The sequence below is a fragment of the Triticum aestivum genome, chromosome 7B, assembly GCF_018294505.1.
Source record: "Triticum aestivum cultivar Chinese Spring chromosome 7B, IWGSC CS RefSeq v2.1, whole genome shotgun sequence".
Taxonomy (NCBI): domain Eukaryota; kingdom Viridiplantae; phylum Streptophyta; class Magnoliopsida; order Poales; family Poaceae; genus Triticum; species Triticum aestivum.
In genome coordinates this window covers 6,234,736-6,259,057 of record NC_057813.1, presented here as the reverse complement: position 1 = coordinate 6,259,057, position 24,322 = coordinate 6,234,736, and the positions used below count along the sequence as shown (strand labels likewise).

At 45.3% G+C, this 24,322-nt stretch overlaps 1 protein-coding gene and 1 long non-coding RNA gene across 9 annotated transcripts; one reads left to right on the top strand and one right to left on the bottom strand.

Moving 5' to 3' along the window:
• The first annotated feature begins 3,368 nt into the window (after positions 1 to 3,368).
• LOC123160821 (uncharacterized) lies at positions 3,369 to 15,549 on the top strand. 7 transcript variants are annotated; one of them, XR_006480387.1, is made up of 6 exons: positions 3,369 to 3,815; positions 3,912 to 5,103; positions 5,180 to 6,005; positions 14,814 to 14,906; positions 15,061 to 15,166; positions 15,353 to 15,549. It is a non-coding gene; the product is annotated as an uncharacterized lncRNA (long non-coding RNA). The 7 variants fall into 7 exon arrangements; XR_006480389.1 differs by having other exon boundaries at positions 15,053 to 15,166; XR_006480384.1 differs by lacking the exons at positions 14,814 to 14,906; positions 15,061 to 15,166; positions 15,353 to 15,549 and adding an exon at positions 8,378 to 9,148 and having other exon boundaries at positions 5,180 to 6,731.
• Positions 9,294 to 16,903, bottom strand: LOC123160820 (uncharacterized). Of its 2 annotated transcripts, none has more exons than XM_044578654.1 (5): positions 16,648 to 16,903; positions 16,412 to 16,568; positions 12,714 to 12,904; positions 10,146 to 10,386; positions 9,294 to 9,892 (listed from the first exon to the last, which is right to left on the bottom strand). In XM_044578654.1, the coding sequence occupies exons 3-5, from the start codon at positions 12,880 to 12,882 to the stop codon at positions 9,523 to 9,525; spliced, it is 780 nt and encodes a 259-aa protein (XP_044434589.1). In that variant the 5' UTR covers positions 12,883 to 12,904; positions 16,412 to 16,568; positions 16,648 to 16,903; the 3' UTR covers positions 9,294 to 9,522. The 2 variants fall into 2 exon arrangements, with proteins under 2 accessions (XP_044434589.1, XP_044434590.1); XM_044578655.1 differs by having other exon boundaries at positions 16,412 to 16,565; positions 16,648 to 16,902.
• Between the last annotated feature and the right edge of the window lie 7,419 nt (positions 16,904 to 24,322).

Below are 24,322 nucleotides of genomic sequence, written 5' to 3'. Positions count from 1 at the left end.
ATATATTTTCAAATCCACGTATTTTTCCAAATCCGTGAACTTTTTGAAATTTGTGTAGAAATTCATGTTTTTCAAATTCAAGTACTTTTCTCAAGTTCGTGTAATTCAAACTCACGCACTTTCTTCAAATTTGCGTACATTTTTCAGATCCGCGTACTTTTTTCATGCTTGCACTTTTCTGAATCCTCCTACTCTTTCTAAGTTTGTATATTTTTCAAATTCATGATTTTTTTCAATAAAGTACGTGAATACTAAAAAAGTACATGAATTTCAAAAAAAATATGCACATATGGAAATGATCAAGGATTTGAAAAAAATTATGCGAAACTTTAAAAAGTTCATGAATTTGAAAAAAACGAATTAGAATAAATTACGTGAATTTAAAATACGTTGATTTGAAAAAAGTACCTGAATTCAAAAAAAACATGGATTTGGAAAAAGTACGCGAATTTTGAGAAATTACCTGAAACTTCAAAAAGTTCATGAATTTGAATAAAGTATGTGAACTAGACAAATTACGTGAACTTGGAAAAGTACACGGATTTGAAAAAAAACATGAATTTCAGAATACAATCAGAGATTTGATAAAAGTACATGAATTTAAAAAATTACATGAACATGGAAAAAGTAAGCGGATTTGAAATGAATAAGTGAATTTTAAACACATTCGCGGATTTGAAATAATTATGCGAATTTGAGTCAACACGGTCAAAACTGTGATAAGTCAGGACCAACAGTGGTCAAAACCGAGTTCTAGGAAGTTACCAAGTCTAGACTCCGCCAAGAGTTGAGAAACGAAAAGTATAGTTTTCTGATAAATCAACACAAACTTGGATGGAAACGCTAGTAGATCAAATCGTCTGGCAAGTAACTAGTTCGATATCCAGCAGAAGTGTTTTTTCGTGGATGGAAGCTAGTTGTTGCAGACAACACCCAAGTTTCACAGTTAGTAATTATGAGAAATAACACCACACACAAACAAGGCAGGTGTTTTAAGTCAGACAAACAGAAGACACCACAGAAGTAATTATGAGAAATAACACCACGCCCAAGTTTCTGCGAATTAACAGCAAGAACGCCGTTAGCCTGGACACGTGATGTACCGTGGGCCAGGTCCTGTACCGGGAAGACTTATGCATGGGCTGCCGTGACCGCGTCGTCGCTCCATCACAGGTATACATCACCGTACAGTACTGTTTCAAGCTGCAATCATCGGCTGTAGCGCCCGCACTAAATACACGCACAACTAGTAGTGTGTTCCATTGGTCCACGTAGGCGGGATCAAACGAGCTCGTCCGCTCTATTGCCGTTCTCTTTCTTTGCCTCTCTCTCCTATAAACATTAAATACTATAGCTAGTGTACAGCCAGTCCATTGTATGAGTAATTTTTTGTGATGGCTCTAGATGATGTGACACTAGTATATAGCCAACAGCTCTGTTATCTCATTAAGTGCATTGTATGTTGTTGGTCATTGTAATCCTGACTAGTTGATGACGTTGTTAATTCAAAACCTGCTTGTATGGATCCTCATTTTTCTAAATCAGGAAAACCGTGGTACTCCCTGAATGTGATATAAGTTTTTCCACTGAAGGTGACAAATATAGCTTGAGAAAAACGAGTCATAGAAACATGAAATAAAAATAGAAATGAACCGATTAAACATGATAGAGTAGCAGACCTTAATTTGGAGCTTGGATTTCAGAAAATAGTAACAATCGCCAAGCATATGCGCAGCAGGGTTTTTGCCTTTTTGGTAACGAGTATATTTGCGGAATTCAGAGTTTATAATTTAATAATGCTAGAAAAGAATGCAGCGTACAGAGCAGTGCACTAATGCAACTCAAGGTACGGCATCCGGAGGTCCTTGATGGTGCAGCTCCGTATCCTCGTTTTTATAGGCTCTACCCACTCACAAAACATGGGACGACATTCACGGGCATCCAGCAGCTCAAGACGTGGGCAGTGGTCGAAGAGGGCCTCGAGTAGCTCTTTCTGGAAACAGCCGCTCGACAGCACCAGGCGCTCCAGCAGAGGGAGCTTCCTGATGATCTCCGTGACGAGTTTTCCGTCACGGATGTAAGGCCAGCCTGTGACATAGAGGTTCCTCAGCAATGGCGCGCTGCAGGCGATCAATTAGGATTTAGGAGAGGTTGTCAGGACAGATAGATTTACAGAAACGTGGCCGCTTCAACAGATATATGCATGCATGTCATTATGTCAATGAATTAGACTCGATGAAGCGCGCGAGATGGGAGTAGGTCAGGACTCAGGACTACGTGCCTGTCGGCGAGGTGGACCAGGACATCGGCGTCGACGTGGCCGCTGAATGATTCGCACCGGCCGGCGCTGCGCTCCACGGCGGCGCGCGCCATCGCCTTCCATCCTGTCGGGGGCGGCGAAAGCCAAAGAGGGTTAGGAGACAGATCGATGTGCCGCCACAGCAGGGGCTCGACCTTGGCTACCCGCCGCCAGGGCGGGCACGCGAGCCCTGCGCCGCTGAGGATGTCGGTCTGCCGGAGTCGGCTGAGGATAATGTATAGGACGTCGTGGGGCAGCGACGCCCAATCCCTCCACTCCTCCGGCGAGGCAACATGGTCCGCCTCGCGGCGGCGCGAAGACGAAGGGGCGGTCGCGTAGGTTAGGGTTTCGCTTTTCCTCTTCTTCGTATCCATCTTACTGTGGACGAGGTCTGTTCCCACTTCCCATAACGGAAGAGGAACGCAAAGTTTGGCCATGGCCCAAAAGGCCGCTAATGTTCCGGTTTTTCTTTCTGGTGAAAATATTCCGATTTTCAGTGTCTAGATAGTTTACAAATTGCATTTTTTTTAACACAGTACAGACGCAGGTGCTCATACATACACACATACACTCACCTCTATGAACACACACGCACACCTAACCCTAAACTCTACCCACCCATTTGCTTTAAGATTGATGCACTAATGGTATTAATCCTTAGTTGGTGCACTGGAGTCCATGCATGCTAGCTTTTGGTATAGTTGTATTTCTCTTTTTTTTCTTAAAATTTGAATCTTATTTAGAATTTTAAATAAATTCAAAACATATTTAGAATTGTTCTTATTTCAAAGCCCTCATCACAAGGAGCACGAATATGTAAACAAAATATAAATTGGACTACCAATTCAAAAGATATCTCTCCCTACTAATAAACCACCGATTGCTTCTGGTCGTACGTCGCGGCAGGTTTGCAAAAAAGTCCCCGTATTTTTCAGTATTCAACCCGCAGTCCTTTTGTAAGTGAGAAAACGTTTCGATCAGGAATTTTGCAAATAAATCCCTACAGTATATGGTATTAAATCCGCGGTCCTTAAAGTGAGAAAAAAAAGAAACCCATCGGGATCTCTCTCTCCCTCGCCTCAGCCGCCAGGAGCGGCGGTCGATCCGGTGCCGCGCCGGCCGCGGGCCGCCGGCCGGTGCCGGCGAGCGTCCGCGCCTTCGGAGTCTTCCTCTGCGCCTTTCTGCATGGGGACGCGTTCGGAGGAGCTCGCTGCCAGGTTGGCGGCCGGGGGCCCCGGCGGCGTCGGCGGACCAGCAGGAGGAGGATGCGGGGAGGGGCAGCACGAGCGGGTGGTCGCGCTCCGCGAGATCAAGAACCAGACCTTCGGGAACCAGACCAAGAAGCTCCTCTACCTCCGCCTGGGTGCCGTGTTAGCGGTCGTCACGGCGCGTCACCAGCCATGCTCGTCCATGAGCGGCCGCGGCGGAGTACTTTGCTTGCGGCGTAGACGATGGCGCGCATGCCGTGCTTGCTGCTGGAGCCGTGGGGCACCTCCTCGCCCACCCCGACAACAAGGTCAGCTTCCTTCAATTGCTTGTTTCCTTAATTTCGTGTATGCTTGCTCGGTTTGGGGATTTGTTGATCAATTGGGAGAATATTTGTTGCGTGCAGAAGAGCTGGTGGGAGGAAATGGGTGGCTACCCAGCAACTGCTTGCTGGTTGCGCCAATTTGGGGCTTGCTAGCAATTGTGCTTGTCCCTGAACTATAGACCAAAAAGAGACAATGCTAACTTAATGAATGTTTTGTGTGGGAATTAGTCTGTACATTAGCCACAACCGGATCCAGATTGAGGTTGGCGGTCGATACCAACGCCGTCCTGGATGGCGTGCTCGAGATCGAAGGCGGGGAACTCCAGAAGGCAGACGGCGGCATTGCCTCAGTTGTAGCTGCATGGGGAAGAGGAGGGGTGGAGGAGTAGACGCTGCATCTCCATCCGCCGTGATGGGAGTGATGGCGCCGGCGCTCGCCGTGTCCGCCGTCAGCTCCATCTTGACGATGTTATCCTCGATTGGAAGTTCGAGCGCCCTCACAACAGGACTTACTCCACCCCTTCTCCCTCCCCGTTCCCTTCCCCTGGGGGTTAATTGAAGTATTTATATTTCCGTATTAGTGTGGTTCAACTTGCTATTGGGCATATGGTGTGTTTTCTGAATTTTGGTCTGAAAGATGATTTTGTGAGTTCAAGCTTTTGTGCGATTCCTGATGTTGTGTTCCTGCCAAATGACATATGTCCTGCACTGAATTTTTCTGACGCTATAATCATGGCAGGAGCTTTGTACTGGGAAAGCATGTCAGAATTATCTAGAATTGATGGACTTTAGTTGGTGTTTGTTTGCTGGATGGAATTAGATTTGTGGATATATCAGTTTATGGGTGGCTACTTGATTGGTGAATTCACCTGCTATATGAACACTATTTTTAATAAATGGTGTGCATCTAGAGATGTATAAGAACAAGTTTGAGGATAAAGATTCATATAAAGAATTATGTAAAAAATTGTGATTCTTAATATCTTGAGAACTAGCGTATATTTTTTCCACTACATTAGCCTTCAGATTTTTCTTGGATTTGCTTTCTGCACTAATGTTTTCAGTACCATCCTTCTTCCGCGATGCTGCTGCATGCCAGGATTCGCAGTGGCACCGCCGCAGCCAGCGAGGACACAAGCTCACGAGGATTGTTGCCGCTTCGGAGGACATGGGAGCTGCCATAGCCAGCGAGTACGTGAGCGCACGTAGGCACCATCGCTTTCGAGGATGCGAGAGCCATCTCAGCTTGAGAGAATGCGCATACCATCTCCAGGTATATAGCAGTAACATCTCTCCCTAACTCCACTCCGATATGTAACATTTTTTTCTCTCCTATTGTGAGATTGCAGTGTGTGCAACAAGTGTTCCTCTAAACGTCTGAGCGTAAAGACTACTCATGGGTGATGCTTCTGTGACCAGACCTCTATGTATGTCCTTTGCGGCCTTTCCTATAAATAAATTATAAGTATATGTCATTGCCATATTAATTGTGTACTTCTCTATTAGAAAATCACAAGATAGTTTCAGTGTTGTTGTTCTCAATCTTGTTACCCTTAAGTGCAAGACATCAATTTGCTCTTAAGTAAAAGGGAAATTTGAGCAGGAAAGGTAAGCAATTCGAAGCAAGCTCCCGAGATAAATTTTCTTTTGGTTTAGCTAACGAATGCCTTGGTATAGGTCTAATCTCTCCTTCCTAGAGATGGTTCTTTCTTATTTCTTGTTCTTTCTTATTTCTTTTACGGGGACTTACTTTTGTTTCTTTAATTAGGATACCTTCACCTGGTATTTTTTGTTTTAATTAATGAATATAGATTTGTCTCAACCAAGCTAGCCGTATAGTAGAAATTCAGCATGCACACAAGGTGATCTGGTTGAGTTTTACTAGGTAACCGTACCATTGTTGTCTGCATGCTGAAAAGCTTATGGGTATGTACTGAAACTAAATTATACTCCCTCCGTCCGGAAATACTTGTCATTGAAATAGATGTATCTAGATGTATTTTAGTTCTAGATACATCTATTTTCATCCATTCTGATGACAAGTATTTCCGGACGGAGGGAGTAGTTGTTAAGGATTATTTGCAGACAGGTCAAGACCGGAAGATGTCATCATTATCCCTAAACTGAGATGTCTTCAGGATTGGAAATGTCACGAAGGCCCCCGTACAATTATAGGTACCAACATATAAAAATCCAAGAATTTCCTGCTAAGAGACACTCGACATGCAAACTTAAATCATGCTAGAATTCGTCAAATACCATGTTTAACCTGAATTAGTTACTTGACATGTGCCTATCTTCTTCTTTTTCCAAATTATGTGTTCAATTGTTCATCATATTATTGATGGAATTAATTTTGCATCGATTGTTTGCACCACTTGATAATTACAACGAAAGTTATGGATGTCCAATCTGGCTGGTTGTTTGTCTACTACTAAAGCTTGTACATATTTGCTTAAATTTGAATACATGTCAAAAAAAAATCTCCCGTTGCCACACACACATCCGTGGCAATTGTTGAAAGCTCTGAATGCTTCACTCTTTGTTCTGATGCTTAGGGATATTGGGTAGAATCCAGTGTCACTCATGATCCTGGTTTAATAGAGGAACTGAATTGATCATGATTTTGAATGTCAAATGTCACACAGGGAAGGGCCTGAACATGAACTTACTTGGTAATGCCCATTTGTGTAGATCGGTAGCCTGTGGCATCTATTTTGTCCAATCGTCCGCCACGAACAAATTTTCTTTGTTGGGTGCTGGTGGTTCTACTTCCAATGTTTTTGTAGGACATTGCTCGGTTAGTAATGACTTTGAATGTAAAGCGTGCTATGAAGTACATGATGCGCTGTGTAGTTCCCTCAATTACGTGAAGAAGAAGAATGGCAGCAAAGACTTATGGTATGATACCTTAATATATTTGATTGTCTTGATACCGTGTTTCCTTTCTTTTTCATATAGGAATTACACTAGGTTATTTTTACTATGAAACACGAATTCCACTGTTATCAGGGGGTTTGAAACCTAAGGCAGAGTCACTGTTTTCTCTCTCCAGGGTCAATTTTGTTTTTCTCGCTTTAGAATATTTTCTAACCATGTATCTAAAACTTGCAATATGCTACTTACTAACTATGGCCTTGCATAGGATGGAAGATACACTCATCGTCACACATATGTTTTCACTCATCGTCAAGCATTGCACTCCCAATGTCCATATATTGTTCAATTACCACTGATGTCGACCTAGGTTATAAACCAAAATAAGACAATCCTTAGCATGGTTTTCCAAGCTATGTCGCTCTTTGAGACATGCTTGATAATTACAAAAACATTGGAAGTTGAAAAATGTTTATCCTTAAAGACTTTATTTTATAAGTTTATTTGTCACAATCAAATATATGCCTCTATATTTGTTCAGATTCCTGCAATATGCTATATTGAAAATTGATTTGTTAAATTTGCATGGCCAGATGGTCATATGGATAGAAGTATTAGCATAAAAAAACCCAGATATTCCACAAATGAAGGGCCTTCTTTAACTGAATTGAGTGTACACAATGCAAAGCCTTCGCCCAAGAGTATGACAATGATGCTGAACAAGCCCTCAAACCTATGGCATTTAAATAAACTGATCGTGAACTGAAGCTATGTGAACGATGGGATATTTTTGTTCGTAGTAATAAAAATATTATTGCAGTAACTTACATTGAGGTTACATACACAGGGATAGAGAGAGAGAGGACATGACGAACGTTAAGCGGTTTGTAGTTGGGGGAGGGGCGGATCTGGAGCCATGCTTAGGGCGTGTGCTATTTGTTTTCCCGTTGCAACGCACGGGCAATTTTCCTAGTAATATATTTAAACTTGCAAGTCAAAACAAAAAGCATGAGAGCTACGGTTGGTGGGGCATGCACTCTGTCAAAAATTGCATTCATGCTCTAACTAAGCTCTAATCATAAAACCACTTTTCAGATCTTAGCGCAATCATATGGCTGCATGCATGCGTGTCGTAAATCGTGTTCCTTTTTTTTGTTGGAAGTGTCAAAATAGCAATGGTTCTCTTGAAACTGGCAACAATTAAATTATCAATATCCTGAAAAATGCAATTATGAACTATCCAATATCAGCAAGCAATTAACATATTGTCTCATAGTACTTCGAAAATAGAAACTTATCTGATATTAATATGCAATGCTATTAATATATGGACTCTAATAGGGAGATAACATGTCGTCCCTGGCCCCCGTGGCACGAATGAATGGCTAGATCAAGCCGTGCCGTCTAATGGCTGTTCATGCGGCCCGTGACCCCCTGCCATGTCGGCTCTGACAGCGGAGCCTGCCTGTCAGTTTTGCATCAAAACGCAGTCAACCAAGCAGTTAGTGTTCCTGTTTTTTCAAAAGTCGGTGTTTTCTCAAACTTTAGAGTTTTGATGGTTTTTGATAAACTTCGACACAATTGTGATGGTTTTTTTGCAATTTATTCTCACAACCGAGTCTATATAACTAACCTGCTGGTGGATAATATCTCCCTGGTCTATTTTATAGAGGTAAAGGGCCAAAACCAAGCTGCGGTCAGTTGGGGAGCCAAATTGCAAGTGCATTTCAAGTGAGGTTTTCAGAACCATCGGCTGGAATAGGAAGGGCAGTGGCCAATGCTGTTCCTGGGGTGCGCTGTAGTACTGTTCTTTTCACAAGTCTTTTGGTTTGCTTTATGCTGGTTGTGTGCTCGTTTGCCTGTTGGAGCAACCTGCAAATGTTCAAAGACGTTCACAAGTCTTTTGGTCCCTCTTTTTTTTTTCCTATTTTGCAAACACCCATTGCTTGATTTCCTCTTTCAAAATAAACATCTAGAAAAATGCATTGGAGGATTCTATTTCTTAGAAAAAAGTTGATTTTTCTGTTTGTTTTAAAAATGTGGCATTGCCTTCCGTAAACAAATAGCATTGCCGAGCACATGTCGCAGTAGGGTTTCGATAACAGGTCTAGATTACTAATTAACCTCTAAGTAGTAAAAAAATAAGGTTCTCAATTCCAGTAAAAAGAAAATTCGTAACCGACCAGTTACCGGTTTACCGGCCCCTCCGGTGGAGAATATATACTGGCCGGAATTGGCTGGTGTTGAGAAAATTCCCTTGAATTCAACAAATTTGGTTCAAATGTTAAAGAATTCAAAATTTGTTCAAATGATTTTGCATGGAAATTAATCGAAACAGATCTGAGATTTCCAAGGTTTACTGGAAACCGATTCTTCCAGGCCCTAAATAAACATCATATAGAGAGAGAAAAAAAGGCCTTGGTCCAAACTCCAAATATCATTTTATAATTTAATTTGACCCAAGAAAAGTATAGTGTCACCACTACATGAGCGGTTCAAGCCTCGGTCTCTAGGGGCAATGGACTATAACCAACAGATATTCATGGTTCAGTACTAGCTCGCTGCAGATGTGGACCTTGGATCATGTCACAGAAGCGAAAACGATCACTCTCATCTCATCAGATGCCAATCATGTTATAGGCAAAGAAAGTTCAACTCTGAGCAACACATAACATGTCTAAACACGGGGCACAGTGCGCACTGGCGGAGTTTTAGTTACAACACAGGTTCCCAGCGAACAAGCAATAGCAGCATCTTTCAGTAACACAGAACCCTTTCTTATGTAGTACAAATTGTAGTTCAGCAATGGGGCACATCACTCCCTTCTTCGGCTTTTGTGATGGTGGTGGTGGCAGTGCCGATGCTTGGCTTTCTTCTTGTCTTTTCTCTCCTTTCTCTCTTTTTTCTCCGACGATCTCCTCCCCTTTTTATTTTCCTTCTTCCTGTGTGGTTCTGGCTCACAAGAGCTGGATGGCTTATCATCCAATGTTTCCTTATGCCAACAATCATCGGGAGACTTGGATCTCAGAAACAGTGGCCTCTCCGGACCTTGCACTCGGCGTTCCCATTTCTCTTCCAAACGTATATCCGGGCTAGGTTCTTTGTCTCGACAATGCGATGAAGCCTTTAGGTATGGACCAGGTTCGTCCATCCTAGAGCCAACCGCACCTCTTCCTCGCTTTACCCTAACATGGCACCAGATTTCATATTTTGTTAACAAAGCTGAAAATATGCAATGGATGCAAATGTGCGCATGTTAAACATAACACCCCCCTTGAAAAACATCACCTAATAGGATATGGCAATCTCAACAGAATAACGTAGATAATTTGCATCAATAGTTTGACATAAGCAGAGAAATTCTTAGTTATCTGGCAGGTGTCAATCAATATATTGCCCGCTTGTTCTATGAAGAAACTAGTAGACATTTAAACTAACCTTGAATGCAGAAACTTTTCAACTTCATCATCCCCTAGACCATCATCCTGGTCTGAGTAAGAACTATTATAAGCAGTTCCTTCCTCAATCTTTGAGCTGGAACTCATATTTCTCGAGTCACCTTTGCGTTTCTCCCCTCTGGAGTCACCACGCTCTTTATTTCTTCTTTTCAGCTTACACTCAAGTTCAAGTTCCTTCTCCCTGGCACGCCACATTTCATCAACCTCCACAACACGGTTTGCTGCAGGAGGGACAATCGTCAATTTAATAATAAAATCGCATGAGAAAGTTAAATGATTCGATTTCACGATATAATGAGCAATATGAGTTCAAAAAGGGACGTGGGGTTTCTACTCCGAGCACATATGGTCACTATATCTGCGCTGCTGACTGTTGTCTCGTGATCTGCTCCAGTTCTTTTACCTGGGAAATACTAAGCGGTATTAAATGTGCTTTTGTTTGGCATACATATGCTGGTGTCATGTTCTGTGGGGCAGGAAAACGGCAGACGTCCGGTGGGGCGTGCGAGTCATTGTTACTTCCGTTGGAGACTGCTGGGCGTCCCTAAGGCGTCGCCTAGGCGACGCTTAGGCGTCAGGGCGCCCTGCGAGGGCAAGGCGTCCACCTCGCCTTAGGTGGGTGTCTAAGGCGTCCGCCTTAAGCTATAAGGCGTCCGAGGCGTCTGCCTAGGCGTCCGAGGCGTTGCCTTAGTCCATTTTGGACGCCTTAGCTTGCCAGGCAGGCAGGGGAGCTGTTTTAGGCGGGAAACAGAGTTTTGGCGGGAAACTGGAATCATGTTGGCGCCAACAGGTAAGAGGGGAGAAAGAGAGAGAGAGAAACAGCCCCCAATCCACACACTCCTCCCCCTCCTTCTCTTCAGTGGCTCCTCTCCAGCAGATCTGGTTCCTCCTCCTCTCCAGCAGCTCCTCCCCCTCCTCTCCAACGGTTCCTCCTCTCCAGCAGCTCCTCCTCTTCCTCCTGTCCAGCAGCTCCTCCTCCTCTTCCTCCTGTCCAGCAGCTCCTCCTCATCCTCCTGTCCAGCAGCTCCTCCTCCTCTGCAGTACAGCAACAACAAGCAAGAGCAACAGTATGCCCAATGCGGAGGGGGAGGATTCAGACTACGTTGAGGATGATGATGATGTGAGCAATGACGATCAAGAGCCAACTAATGTTGCCCAAGATGGTGAAGACAACACCAATGCCAATGAGTTTGATGATGATGACTTTTGATTGAGACTTTGAGAGTGGAGAGACATGAGAGAGCTGAGCTGGCCACCTTTATCCCTTTTGCTATGCTGGAGTTATCTATTATTCTGTTTGTCTTATGTGGACTACTGGACTTGTGTCATTTGAATTGGTTAATGGTTATGTAATATGCCATGCATTGCAGATTGCAGTTGCACTCATACTTGCTATCTTTCTTTCCACTTTTGTTCGCTGCCTCACTTTTATTTCTATTTTTTGTGGAATGTGCACTGGTAAGTGATACATTATTCTAACATATTTGTTCATGACTTCATGTTGATGCAGAATTCTGTTGGGGAGAAAAGCAAGTGCAAAGAGGATGGGGGCTCTACAACAATCAGTTGCAAGGTGTGTATGGCTGTATGCCTAGTTGCTTAATGCCTACCAAATTCTACTTAATTCTGTTGCTTACAAGTCTCTAAGGCGTCGCCTCGCCTTATGCCTCAGCGCTTAGGCAGTGAGGCGCCCCCCCAGCGCCTCGCCTCGCCTTACCGCCTTAAAAACATAGGTGGAGTGCATGTACTGATAAGGTTAGCAGGGACAAGATTTAGGCTATAATCAAGTCATTACATATAGATTTGTGGCAAAGGATCTTTCTTGACGCACTTGTAGATCCGGGTGTGAGAGACGAAGTTGATGAACTTGTCCCGGCAAGAAATCAGCAGGAGGATTTTGTTGGTAGCTGAGGACGAGTTAATGGGACTGCTCAGGATGGTGGAGAAAGGTGCAGATGGCCCACCGTGAAACGACGTCTGGGCCAGAAGACATCTGTGGGTATCCGGCACAATAACTCAGCGACCAGTGTGGGCCAGATCAACAGTGAAGGAGGAAATAAATACCGATCTTTATACAAGGTACAGTACCAGAACCTTCACGAATCTAGGAGAGAAACAACGTGCGAGATAAGCCGAGCATCTGTGCTCGCGCACAGATTTACACTTTTGGTTCAAAAATACTTATAAAGTACTCCCTCCGTCCGGAAATACTTGTCTTCAAAATGGAGAAAATGGATGTATCTATAACTAAAATAAGTCTAGATACAACCATTTCAAGGACAAGTATTTCCGGACGGAGGGAGTAGTCATTAGTGCTTATTTAGTTAACCACCCCGAGTTAGAGGAAGCAATTTAAAGTGGTGCCTACATGATTGCAAATTTGTAACTGCCTTCAATTGTTGTGATTAGTTTTGGGTGAATTCTCCTAATGAGAAGGTTTCAAGGACATAAAAAAACATTTCTTCAGTAAAAAGCATGATTACAGCTGCTTTGATCAGGTAATCAACACAAGGAGGCAAGGATAATGTAAAAGAAACATGATGCTAACCTTGTTGAACTCCACGAACTGTGGCTGTGAGGAACCGGGAGTTTGGACGATGCCTAACATTGGGCTTTCGCAGATATGCATGAACACCTTCCCTGTCAGCCTCTGACTGTAATCTCCGTGCTTCTTCAAGGAGTAATGAAGCTAGACGATTCTCTGTGTCCAGATCCATTGCCTAATTTGAACTTCAGCAACTATGAAGACAGAAATGAAATATTTAGTACATTAAACAATATTAAACTCTGATCTAAAGCAGCATCAAAAGAACAATTTATTAGCAGTTAAATCACAAGTATGACAGAAGGGTGGGCATGGCGCAGTGGGTAGTCTCTCCACTTGTGGCCTGGAGGTCCTGGGTTCGAACCAGCCTCCTTGCAGAATTATTATGCAGGAGTAAGGCGTCCAGAAATTGCCTTCCCCAGACCACACCTTGTGTGGGAGCTTTCAGCACTGTGTACGCCCCTTTTCAATCACAAGTATGACACCAAGGTTCTACAAACTGAACTTTACAACAAAAATCCAATTTTCACACCATATTTCATGTTTGATAAAAAAAATACTACTTCCTCCGTTTTTAAATACAATGCCACTATCAAAAATACAATTTGCATCTATACAAGGCTACTATCCCTTCCCAAGAAGAATTGATTAGATTTTTGCCTCGCACGATGGTGGTTATTAATGAATATGTTGCATGCAGCAATAGAGAAAGAGGCACCACATGCAAAAAAAATAATTAGCCCGGAACATGAGAGATTTTCGGTTTTCCACACAATTAATGGTGCTATTTATTAGTTGGCTTTGTTTTCTTGGCATCTGAAAAATGAGATAGTGGCCTTGTATACAAAAACGGAGGGAGTATAAATTATGAACAAAACTGGGGTTTTCACTTCAAATTTTACCATTTGTTTGGCTGGATTACTAACCTGCCTATAGTTATGAAGAAATTTTAAATTCTTGTGAACACAATGAACAGTTTGGCCCACATTTACGCCATAGTATATGTTCGATCAGAAGCAAGCTGCATGATTCAAGACAGCGGAGCAGTGCATGCCAGTCAGTGCAGGCAAAGATGCAACAGGGCAAGCAGCATGGATCTGGTCCCTTCGAGTCGACAAGGTGTAGGTGATGCTCGGATGTGGGCTCTCTTGAACAAATAAACGGAGTTGCGATTCTTAACTGTTGCACCAAACGGTCCCATAAGATAATGAGCCCGTTCTACAAATTTATTTATTCCAATTAGGGCCTTAATGAGCACACAACATGAAGCGTGAGAGGCGAAAAGTACAGACGCCTCATGGCTCACACAGTCACATAAACCTAAGTCTGACTCATATGTTGTATTACGGTTGAATTTACACAAACTCCATGTTAGTGTTGTTTGTTGGATCAACTGCATATGTCAAATTCATTTGTATATTACTGCAGAACTACCTAATAACATAAGGCAATAGTTTTTTGTTTTGTTTTGCGGAAAACATGAGGCAATGGGTTAATTGCATGGTTTTCGAGTCGCGACTTGGATGAGTCGTTCTGGGGTAGCCACTCGGAAAAAGTCGAGCCTGCCGTTGCGACTAGTCATGACTCGAGTCATGAGTCGACACTAAGTTGAGTCAACATTTTTTTGCGACTCATCGACTAGTCGACGACGAGTCGCGCGACTCGAAATCGATGGTTAATTGAGGAGCTAACATTATCATTTGTCAATTATGCTTCAAGAATTAAGCGAAAAATAAGTTCATTGCTTCAAGACGATTGTACATACCACAAAGTACATAGTTACAAAATTTTGTTTCAATGAGATTATTGTTTTATTCGACGGGCTTGGTGGTCGTGGGGGTATATTTTGGACAAATAAACATGTTGATTTGTTTTACAATGGTGTCATGATCTGACATACACACTATATCTAAGGTTTGATGCATTGTTGTGTAGTATCTTTGGCAAGCATAGTTTGTCCTTTTTAGCCTACTAGCACAAATAAGATTGGTGACCTATAACCTTCTTGTGTCTGCTACCATCAATATCCCATGGCTCGGGAACTATTTATATGATTGTAATGTGTCATTTAAATCTTAACAATAGGAAGTTTCTAGTTTTCAGGTTGCTAGTCATCCAAATATGTGTTAGACACTCCTGGTGTTCTATCTCCTATATTTGCTAATGACGGATCTGGTCTCAGGCTAGTTTTGACAGGTAAAGACTCCTACGAAGTTTAGGGTTTCACTTATCATTATATATTATTATCCGATGCATGCACCTCTATTTCAGGAGCAATTAAGGATTCCTTGTTAAAAGGAGTATGAAATTGCGCAATTTCTTCTTACAATTCTTAACTTAAGGAATGCAGGGGGTGGGAGAACCTGAATCTAGACAGAGATAAATCTTATTTTGCTGATGCAATTCCCACCAGGAGTTGCCATACTAAAAGGCAGTACTCCTCAGATCATACCCAGGTAAATATCGATGAGTATTCTAGTTATTACATCCTACTATTTATTGCAATTTCTTACTAATAATGCTAGAAAATGGATATATTTCTCATTATATAACGATTTTTAAGAGCATTGAATTATTGGTTCTGACATGCATACTATTAGCTAGCTGCCGTGTTTTAATTGCTTCGTTTTATTTGTGTGCAGGATTTTATCGTTAGAGCCGTTCGTCAAGCGCTTTCTGAGACCATAGCATCTTTTCAAGGAGATTTAGGAAATGAGAATGATTTAAGAAGATTGGTAGAAATCTAGTTTACAGACTTTGCAGAATGCTTTCAGGATTTTTGAAAAATAAAAGAAGTAAGAACATAAATTGAAGAGGAATTAAGCAACAACAAGAAGAACAAAAAGCTATGACAAGGGGGGCCAATCTTAATCTTCCTGGACTCTCATAATACAAAACACCTTTGTATCACTAGTGATGATACATATGCAGATTCTTTTGTTGATCATGAAGGAGACAAGGTGCTGCATAGACTACGATTAGGTTTGGCGGTTCTGATCCATACCTAAGTACAAATCTGGAGGCTATTTCCCAAATTTGTATGTACTTAATGTTGTATGTGTTGAATGCGCACTCTGTGTTGTCGCCATTACAAATTTACTCTTCTATTCTAAGTTTAGAATTTTGTTACAATCTTTGAGCAGCCTGCCATTCTTGTGGGCTGAATGGCTGATGAAGATGCAGACAAAACGTCAGCATTTGCTTAATTCTTTATGACAATCTGGCCATAGTTACCCTTTGCAAAAATTATACACTTTTGGGGGCCTCCCCTACAGTTTACTGTCAAAAAATAACCATTCAAAATATGGTTCAGTTGGCTAGCGGCTTAACTTGAAAAATCCTGAAAGTCATGCTGGTGGTTCTGGCTGGCGTATTCATTTGGTTTTAGACCACAGGTGGAATCTAATGACCGGTAGTACTTACCAAGGAATTACCTGCCTGGATGATTACTGTGAAAACATGAGTCTAGCTGGCACGAAGCTGTATGCTCAGGTTCAAGTTTCTACTAGTACTGAAACTTGAGATAATCCTTAGAATTATGACAGCCTTATTATGGTATAATGGTGTGAATCATGCATATGCAGAAATTAAGCAGCCAATGGAGCCACTTTTCAATCAAGTGCATCAGCAGCTAGTACTAGTTGTTAATGTATCCAAGATCTTCTTTAATTAAGAAGCCAAGCCATGGACGGAGCTTATACCTTGCAAGGTGCCGAAGGTGGAACTAGGTCTTGGCTTGGAGGTCGGGATCTGCAGGGCGGTGCCACAGGATCGATCTGCAGTAGAGGCGGCAAAGGGTGGACGGATCCGGCAAAAGATTGCAGTGGATGAGAAGGGATTGACGAGGGCGAGGAGCTGCTGTCGATCGAGTGAACTGGTTAGGGTTGCGAGACGCGATAGAAGGTAGTGGGAAGGAGAGTCGGAGGAGAAGCCTTACCGGCGGCGACCTTGCCGGAGGAGAGGGATGTCGTCCTCGGCGAAGGAGATGGAGCGGGATGGGAAGATCTGGGCGGAGGAGAGGGACCGAGGCGGGTCTGCCTTGGCAGACGAAAGGAATCGAGACGGAGCGACAGGGCGATCTGGCCGGAGGAGAGGGTGGCGGCGGGTGGAGGGGGAGGAGGAGGAGAGGGGACGGGATCGGGAGGGTCCGTCAAATCCACCCAACTGATAGGGTCTGGGGAGGGATTTCGTTCTACCTGGGACCTGTTCGCTGGAATTCGAAAATGAAATCCCAAGTTCAATTCTGTGACATTCGCCACTGATCTCGGCTAAAATGTTCTTTTTTTTTCATCATATAAGAGGAAAATAGAAATGCTGAAAAACATTGTCCGAGTGTACTGCATACTGCGGTATGCCTACAAATTGCTTTTTCTTTATTTTTTTTGAAAAATCATATATCTGATTAATTAAGCAAGGATTGCAAAAGCAACATTGTGGAAACAACCAGATATGGGACAGCTGTCCCCTAAAGCAGAAAACACCCAAGCGAAATCAAAAAATACAGCAAGGTCCCTGGGAAACTTCCTGCAGAAACAAATCCGTAAGGTATTCTCTGCAAGCACTGAAATTATCGGTAACAGATAGTTTTGTGATAAGGTAATTCGTAACGGGTATTAAATAACAAAAGTAAACAAGGTGCACCAAGGTGGCCCAATCCTTTTTGTAGCAAAGGACAAGCCTGGATGAACTCTTATATAAAGCAAAGCGCTCCCGAGGATACATGGGAATTATCGTCAAGCTAGTTTTCATCATGCTCATATGATTCACGTTCGTTACTTTGATAATTTGATATGTGGGTGAACCGGTGCTTGGGTGTTGTCCTTCCTTGGACAAGCCTCCACTTATGATTAACCCTCCTCGCAAGCATCCGCAATTATGAAAGAAGAATTAAGGTAAACCTAACCATAGCATGAAACTTATGGATCCAAATCAGCCCCTTACGAAGCAATGCATAAACTAGAGTTTAAGCTTCTGTCACTCTAGCAACCCATCATCTACTTATTACTTCCCAATGCCTTTCCCTAGGTCCAAATCATGATGAAGTGTCATGTAGTCGATGGTCACATAACACCACTAGAGGAGAGACAACATACATCTCATAAAAATATCGAACGAATACCAAATTCACATGATTACTTATAACAAGACTTCTCCCATGTCCTCAGGAACAAACGTAACTACTGACAAAGCATATTCATGTTCATAATCAGAGGGGTATTAATAAGCATTAAGGATCTGAACATATGATCTTCCACCGAATAAACCAACTAGCATCAACTACAAGGAGTAATCAACACTACTAGCAACCCACAGGTACCAATCTGAGGTTTTGAGACAAAGATCAGATACAACAGATGAACTAGGGTTTGAGAGGAGATGGTGTTGGTGAAAATGTTGATGGAGATTGACCCCCTCGTGATGACTATGGCGATGATTTCCCCCTCCCGGAGGCTTGTTTCCCCGGCAGAACAGCTCCGCCGGAGCCCTAGATTGGTCCTGCCCAGGTTCCGCCTCGAGACGACGGCGCTTCGCCTGAAAGCTTCCTTTGGATTTTTTTTCCAGGGAAAAAGACACCATATAGCAGAATATGGACGTCGGGAGCCTGCCAGGGGGCACGCCCAGGGGGGTAGGGTGCGCCCTCCACCCTTGTGGCTGGCTGGTGGCGCCCCTCTGGTGCTTTCTTTGTCAAATATTTTTAATATATTCCAAAACTGATTTCCGTGGAGTTTCAGGATTTTTGGAGTTGTGCAGAATAGGTCTCTAATATTTGCTCTTTTTCCAGTCCAGAATTCCAGCTGCCAGCATTCTCCCTCTTCATGTAAACCTTATAAAATAAGAGAGGAAAGGCATAAGTATGTGGTATAGCGTGTAATAACAACCCATAATGCAATGAATATTGATATAAAATCATGATGCAAAATAGGCATATCACTCACGGCTTGTTTCCACGTAAGTCGAGTATGCACAATAAGCCACACGACGAAAAAACAATACACGGCTTACCGCTCCGTACGTCGTGGAACCAGTATGACGATACTCGGCTTAGACAATATTCACGGCTTACTTACTGATAAGCCGTAGGTGCAGCAAAAAAGTACTCGGCTTACAAGAGAGACACGGCAATGTAACTGCCACGTGGCCCGCGCGCTGTCTGCTAACGGCTCCGTGACGGCGGTGGCCGTAAGCCGAGTACCCAAAAAAATGCACTCGGCTTACCATGCACAAAATATATGCAGTGCAAAAAATGATTAGAGTGGTGAGTTGGACTTATAATTACTTGTTGCATTTCTTTTCCTTCCCCCTGTTTCTCACACATTCTGTCTAGGCTAGTTTTCATCGCACTTTCGATCCCATTTCATCAATGTTAGAAAAATCTGTGACGCGCGCTCGATCTAACAAGGACTAAAAGCAATCACACGAAAACGACACCGAGATTTGTTAACGAGATTCACCGATTCAGATACATCCCCGGGGCCTGACTACGGGCGCTCCTCCCCGTGACACCGTCACAATAACGCACATCATCCGACAGGGCGCCGGAACACATTTGTCGGCTCCCCCTGCGTTCCTTTGCTATTATGTTGGCATAGGTTACATCGTGTGTTTACCCCCACATATATCTAAGAGGACTATGGTACAAGTGTTGGAAACCGCTCGGGTCCAAGGATGCTCGCGGCGTCAAAAACCTTCGCAAGAAGGTTCAGGACGTAGGGTGGTAGTCCCCCCACAACCAGCAGGGGGGAGTCATGTGATCGCATGCGCGCCAACCTGGTCTGGCATGACCTACCGTGACATAGAACAAGAGAAATACCCCTCGGTCAAACCCCTCTAGCATCTGGTCAACGTCATAGACTGCCAAGGCCCACGGATGGTCGCGGCATCGAAAACTGGCCTAGGGATGGCCCGGAGACCGCACCGGCCTGCGCGGGGCCGAGATATATCAACGAAAGGGTGACTCGATGTTTAAATACCCAGTGCACAACATTAATGTGGCACCTCCCTCACAAACCGGACAATCACGCAGGAACGTTCAAGACATATGGTGCTAGTCCCCCCACATCGAACAAGCGGGAGGGAGTCGTGTGATCGCATGCGCTCCAATCTGGTCTGGCATGTCGGCATGACCTATCGTGACACAAAACAATGGAAATAAACCCCGGTCAAACCTCTCTGGCATCCAGTCAACATCATAGACCGCGCGGGCCCACGGATGGCTGCGACGTGGAAAACCACCCCAGGGAGGGCCTGGAGACCGCACCAGCTCACATGGGGTCGGGATATATCAACGAAAAAGGGCAGCCTGATGATTAAATACCCAGTGCACAACATTGATGTGGCACCTCCCTCACAAATTGGACAGTCACGCGGGAGGGTTCAGGATGTCGGGTGGTTGGCCCCCCCCACATCGAGCAGGCGGGAGGGAGTCGTGTGATCGCATGTGCTCCAACCTGGTCTGGCATGTCGGGATAACCTGCCATGGCACAGAACAAGAGAAATATCCCCCGGTCAAAACCCTCTGGCATCCAGTCAATGTCGTAGACCGCGCGGGCCCACAGATGGACGCCGCATTGAAAACCGCCCAAGCGAGGGCCCAGAGACTGCACCGGCCTAGGTGAGGCCTGAAAATATCAATGAAAGGGTGGTGTGATGTTTAAATACCCAGTGCACAACATTGATGTGGCACCTCCCTCACAAAACGGACAGTCACGCAGGAAGGTTCAGGACGTCGGGTGGCAGTTCCCCCACATTGAGCAGGCGGGAGGGAGGCATGTGATCGCATGCGCTCCAACCTGGTCTAGCATGTTGATACGTCTCCAACGTATCTATAATTTTTGATTGTTCTATGCTATTATATTAACGTATCTTGGATGTTTTATATGCATTTATATGTTATTTCATATGTTTTTTGGGACTAACCTATTACCCTAGAGCCCAGTGCCAGTTTCTATTTTTTTCCTTGTTTTTGAGTATCGCAGAAAAGGATTATCAAACGGAGTCCAATTGACCTGAAATTGAACGGAGATTTTTTTTTGGAAAATATAAAAAATACTGGAACGAAGAGTTACCGGAGGGGAGTCACACGGCCACCACGAGGGTGGAGGGTGCCCCACCCCCTAGGGCACGCCCCCTACCTCGTGGAATCCCTGTGAGACCCCCCCTGACGTGAAATCGATGCCAAAAATTCCTATAAATACAGAAACCCCTGAAAAGAAACCTAGATCGGGAGTTCCGCCGTCGCAAGCCTCTGTAGCCACCAAAAACCAATCGGGGCCCTGTTCCGGCACCCTGTCGGAGGGGGGGAACCATCACCGATGGCCATCTTCGTCATTCCGACGCTCTCCATGATGAGGAGGGACTAGTTCACCCTCATGGCTGAGGCACTACAAAAAAAGACACATCTGTGACATTTTGGGCTGAACAAATTTTTTTCCTGTCATGCTTATGATACTTCTATGACGATAATTGTGACAAAACCTGGTATCATCATAGATGTGGTGGGCTCCTATTTCTATGACAAAAAATCATGACAGAAAATGGGCTTTTCGTCCTGGGCGGGCCGGATATGCAGCTGCATGACATTCTTTGGGCCGTCCATAACGGAAAAAACCGTGGTAGAAGCGAGGGCGAGGAAAATATCAGGGAGTTCCTGGTTACGGTGGGTGGTCGAGGGCCGAGCGATGCGTGTTTCTCTCATACACATACGCGCATGGGTGCGAGGCGTTGTGCTCTAATTGAACCCGAGCGAGGCGTTCGCCTAACTGAACCCGAGCGATTGCACTGCAGGCTACGCGTTACTGAACCCGAGCGATCGATCGATGGCTGTTAACTGAACCCGATCGAGCGATTCCTTCGTTCGCTACTGCTGCTAACTGAAGCCGATCGTACCTGCTGCCTCCTTCCCTTGATAAGCAGTGAGCATTGTTGGGGGGGGGGGTTGGATGAACAGTTCCCAGTGGGGGTTGGATGAACAGGACCCCGTGGTGTTGCTGCTAGATGAACAAGACCCTGATCGATCGAGCCGGTTGGGGGTGGATGAACAGGACCCCATGGAGGGCTGGATGAACAGGACCCCGTGGAGTGCTGGTTGAACAGTAGCCGGTGGAGGGCTGGTTGAACAGTTGCCGGTGGAGGGTTGGATGAGCAGCAACTCGTGGAGGGGTGGTTGAACAGGACCCCGTGGAGAGGGCTCGTTGAACAGTAGCCGGTGGAGGAGCGCTTGGTGGAGGCTGGATGAACAGAAGCCTGTGGATGAACAGTCGCAGGTGGAGGCTGGAGGAGGTCGACGGTGGAGATGAACAGTATCCCGTGGAGTCCCGTTTTGCGGTACGCCACACCCCTCCCGATGAACAGGACCCCCGTTTCGACCATAGCGCTCCAACACAAGTCCGTTTCCTCCATTTTTCAGTACGCCACACCCCTCCCGATCGACAGGACCCCGTTTTGACCGTAGGAGGTCAAACCGAAGTCTGTTTCCTCTGTTTTGCAATACGCCAGACCCCTCACGATGAACAGGACCCCGTTTCAACCATGGCCGGTCAAACACAAGGCTGTTTCCTCCGTTCTGCGGTACGCCAGGCCTCGTTTCCATCGACTGTTCTGTCCAAGCCGGTTGGCTCCCGCTGAATAGCACGCGTTATGTTGCCTCCCGATGAACACGACGCATTTGGTTGCCTCCCCATGAACACGACGACGACGTAGTTCTCTGTTTCGACCCAGCCATGTACACGAGCCCTGGCCGTACGTATGCATGAGTAGGCGTTCGAGACCCCGCCCGTATGTACGTACGTGACCGTATTTACTTTCTTGCACCCTGGCCGTTGTACGTACGTGTACATGCTACGTGCGCGCCTCTACTACGACACGTGCGCGCCTCTACTATGACATGTGCCCTTCCTTCCTTGCAACGCCACGGTTCATCGCTGCAGCCTGCAGACAGACCGATCGACATGTACACGTTCGCGACTAGAATCACAACGCTACGTACGCTTCGACTGGGTGGGTCCCGACTATTAGGAACTTCCTTGCGTGCGAAGATGTAGCTGGTGGGTCCCAGCAGTCAGGGGGGCAAATCGTTTTTTACCTGTAATATGGACGCACTTCCTTGCGTGCGAAGATGTAGCTGGTGGGTCCCAGCAGTCAGGGGGAAACATTTTTTTTGCAAAATACGGTGGCCCGTCCGGTGGGTCCCTGCTGTCAGGTGAGGAATCATTATTTTGCACGTAATAAGGAGGCACTTCCTTGCTGCGGCCGTGGACTCAACTGTCAGCCTCTCCACGTACAGTACTCTTTCGATGGAAGTCATTCCTTGACCATGTTGAGCACGCCGCGTCGAGAGCACCATGGCGGTGGATGACGGCGAGGCCTAGGAAGGGGACGATGCGGAGCCGGGGAAGATGCGACAGTGGATGCCCACGCGGAGAGGAGTATGAGGGTTCACTGGTTCGGTTGCGATTGAGGCTGTTGTCGTCGCAGAATAACAGGGGGTGTGGGTAAGTGGAGGGATGGCCTGGCCAGCAGTGGGAGTAGTAGGGGGCGGTGAGGCCTCTACGGTAGCACAGCCGGCCATGGGAGGCAGGAGCAGGCGGCACGACCGGCGCTGCTTTGGGCGGCTAGAGCAAGAAGAGCAGAGGTTGAAGAAGCACTACGGCCGTTGGATGGACATCGTACGGTCACTGGAGCTAGAATCGTTCATATTGACTAAGTTGACAAAGCCCTCCGTCCCCGTCAACTTAGTAGGCCCACAAGTCAGCCTCCCACTATGATGGGTCCCAGCTAGCAGGGGGAGTATTCATTTTTTTGTGCGTAATAAGGAGGCACTTCCTTGCGTGCGAAGATATAGCTGGTGGGTCCGACCTGTCAGCGGGGGGAACATTTTTTTGTGAAATACAAAGGCCCTTCCGGCGGGTCCCAGATGTCAGGTGGAGGAATCATTATTTTGCGCATAATAAGGAGGCATTTCCTTGTGTGTGGTCGTGGACCCAGCTGTCAGCCTCTCCACGTACAGTCCACGTCCGATGGAAGTCGTTCCTTGACCATGTTCACGCCGCGTCGAGAGCACCAGGGTGGTGGATGACGGCGAGGCCTAGGAAGGGGACTACACGGAGCTAGTGATGACATGGCAGTGGATGCCCACATGGAGAGGAGTACGAGGGTTCACTGGTTCGGCTTCGGTGTGAGGCTGTCATCGTCACAGAATAATAGGGGGTGCGGGTGAGTGGAGGGATGGCCTGGCCAGCGGTGGGAGTAGTAGGGGACGGTGAGGCCTCCATGGCAGCACATCCAGCCACGGGAGGCAGGAGCGGGTGACACGACCTGCGCTGCTTTGGGCGGCTGGAGCAAGAAGACCAGAGGTTGAAGAAGCATGACGGCCGTTGGATGGTGATGACCCACAAGTATAGGGGATCTATCGTAGTCCTTTCGATAAGTAAGAGTGTCAAACCCAACAAGGAGCAGAAGGAAATGACAAGCGGTTTTCAGTAAGGTATTCTCTACAAGCACTGAAATTATCGCTAACAGATAGTTATGTGATAAGTTAATTCGTAATGGGTAGCAAGTAACAAAAGTAACAAGGTGTAGCAAGGTGGCCCAATCCTTTTTGTAGCAAAGGACAA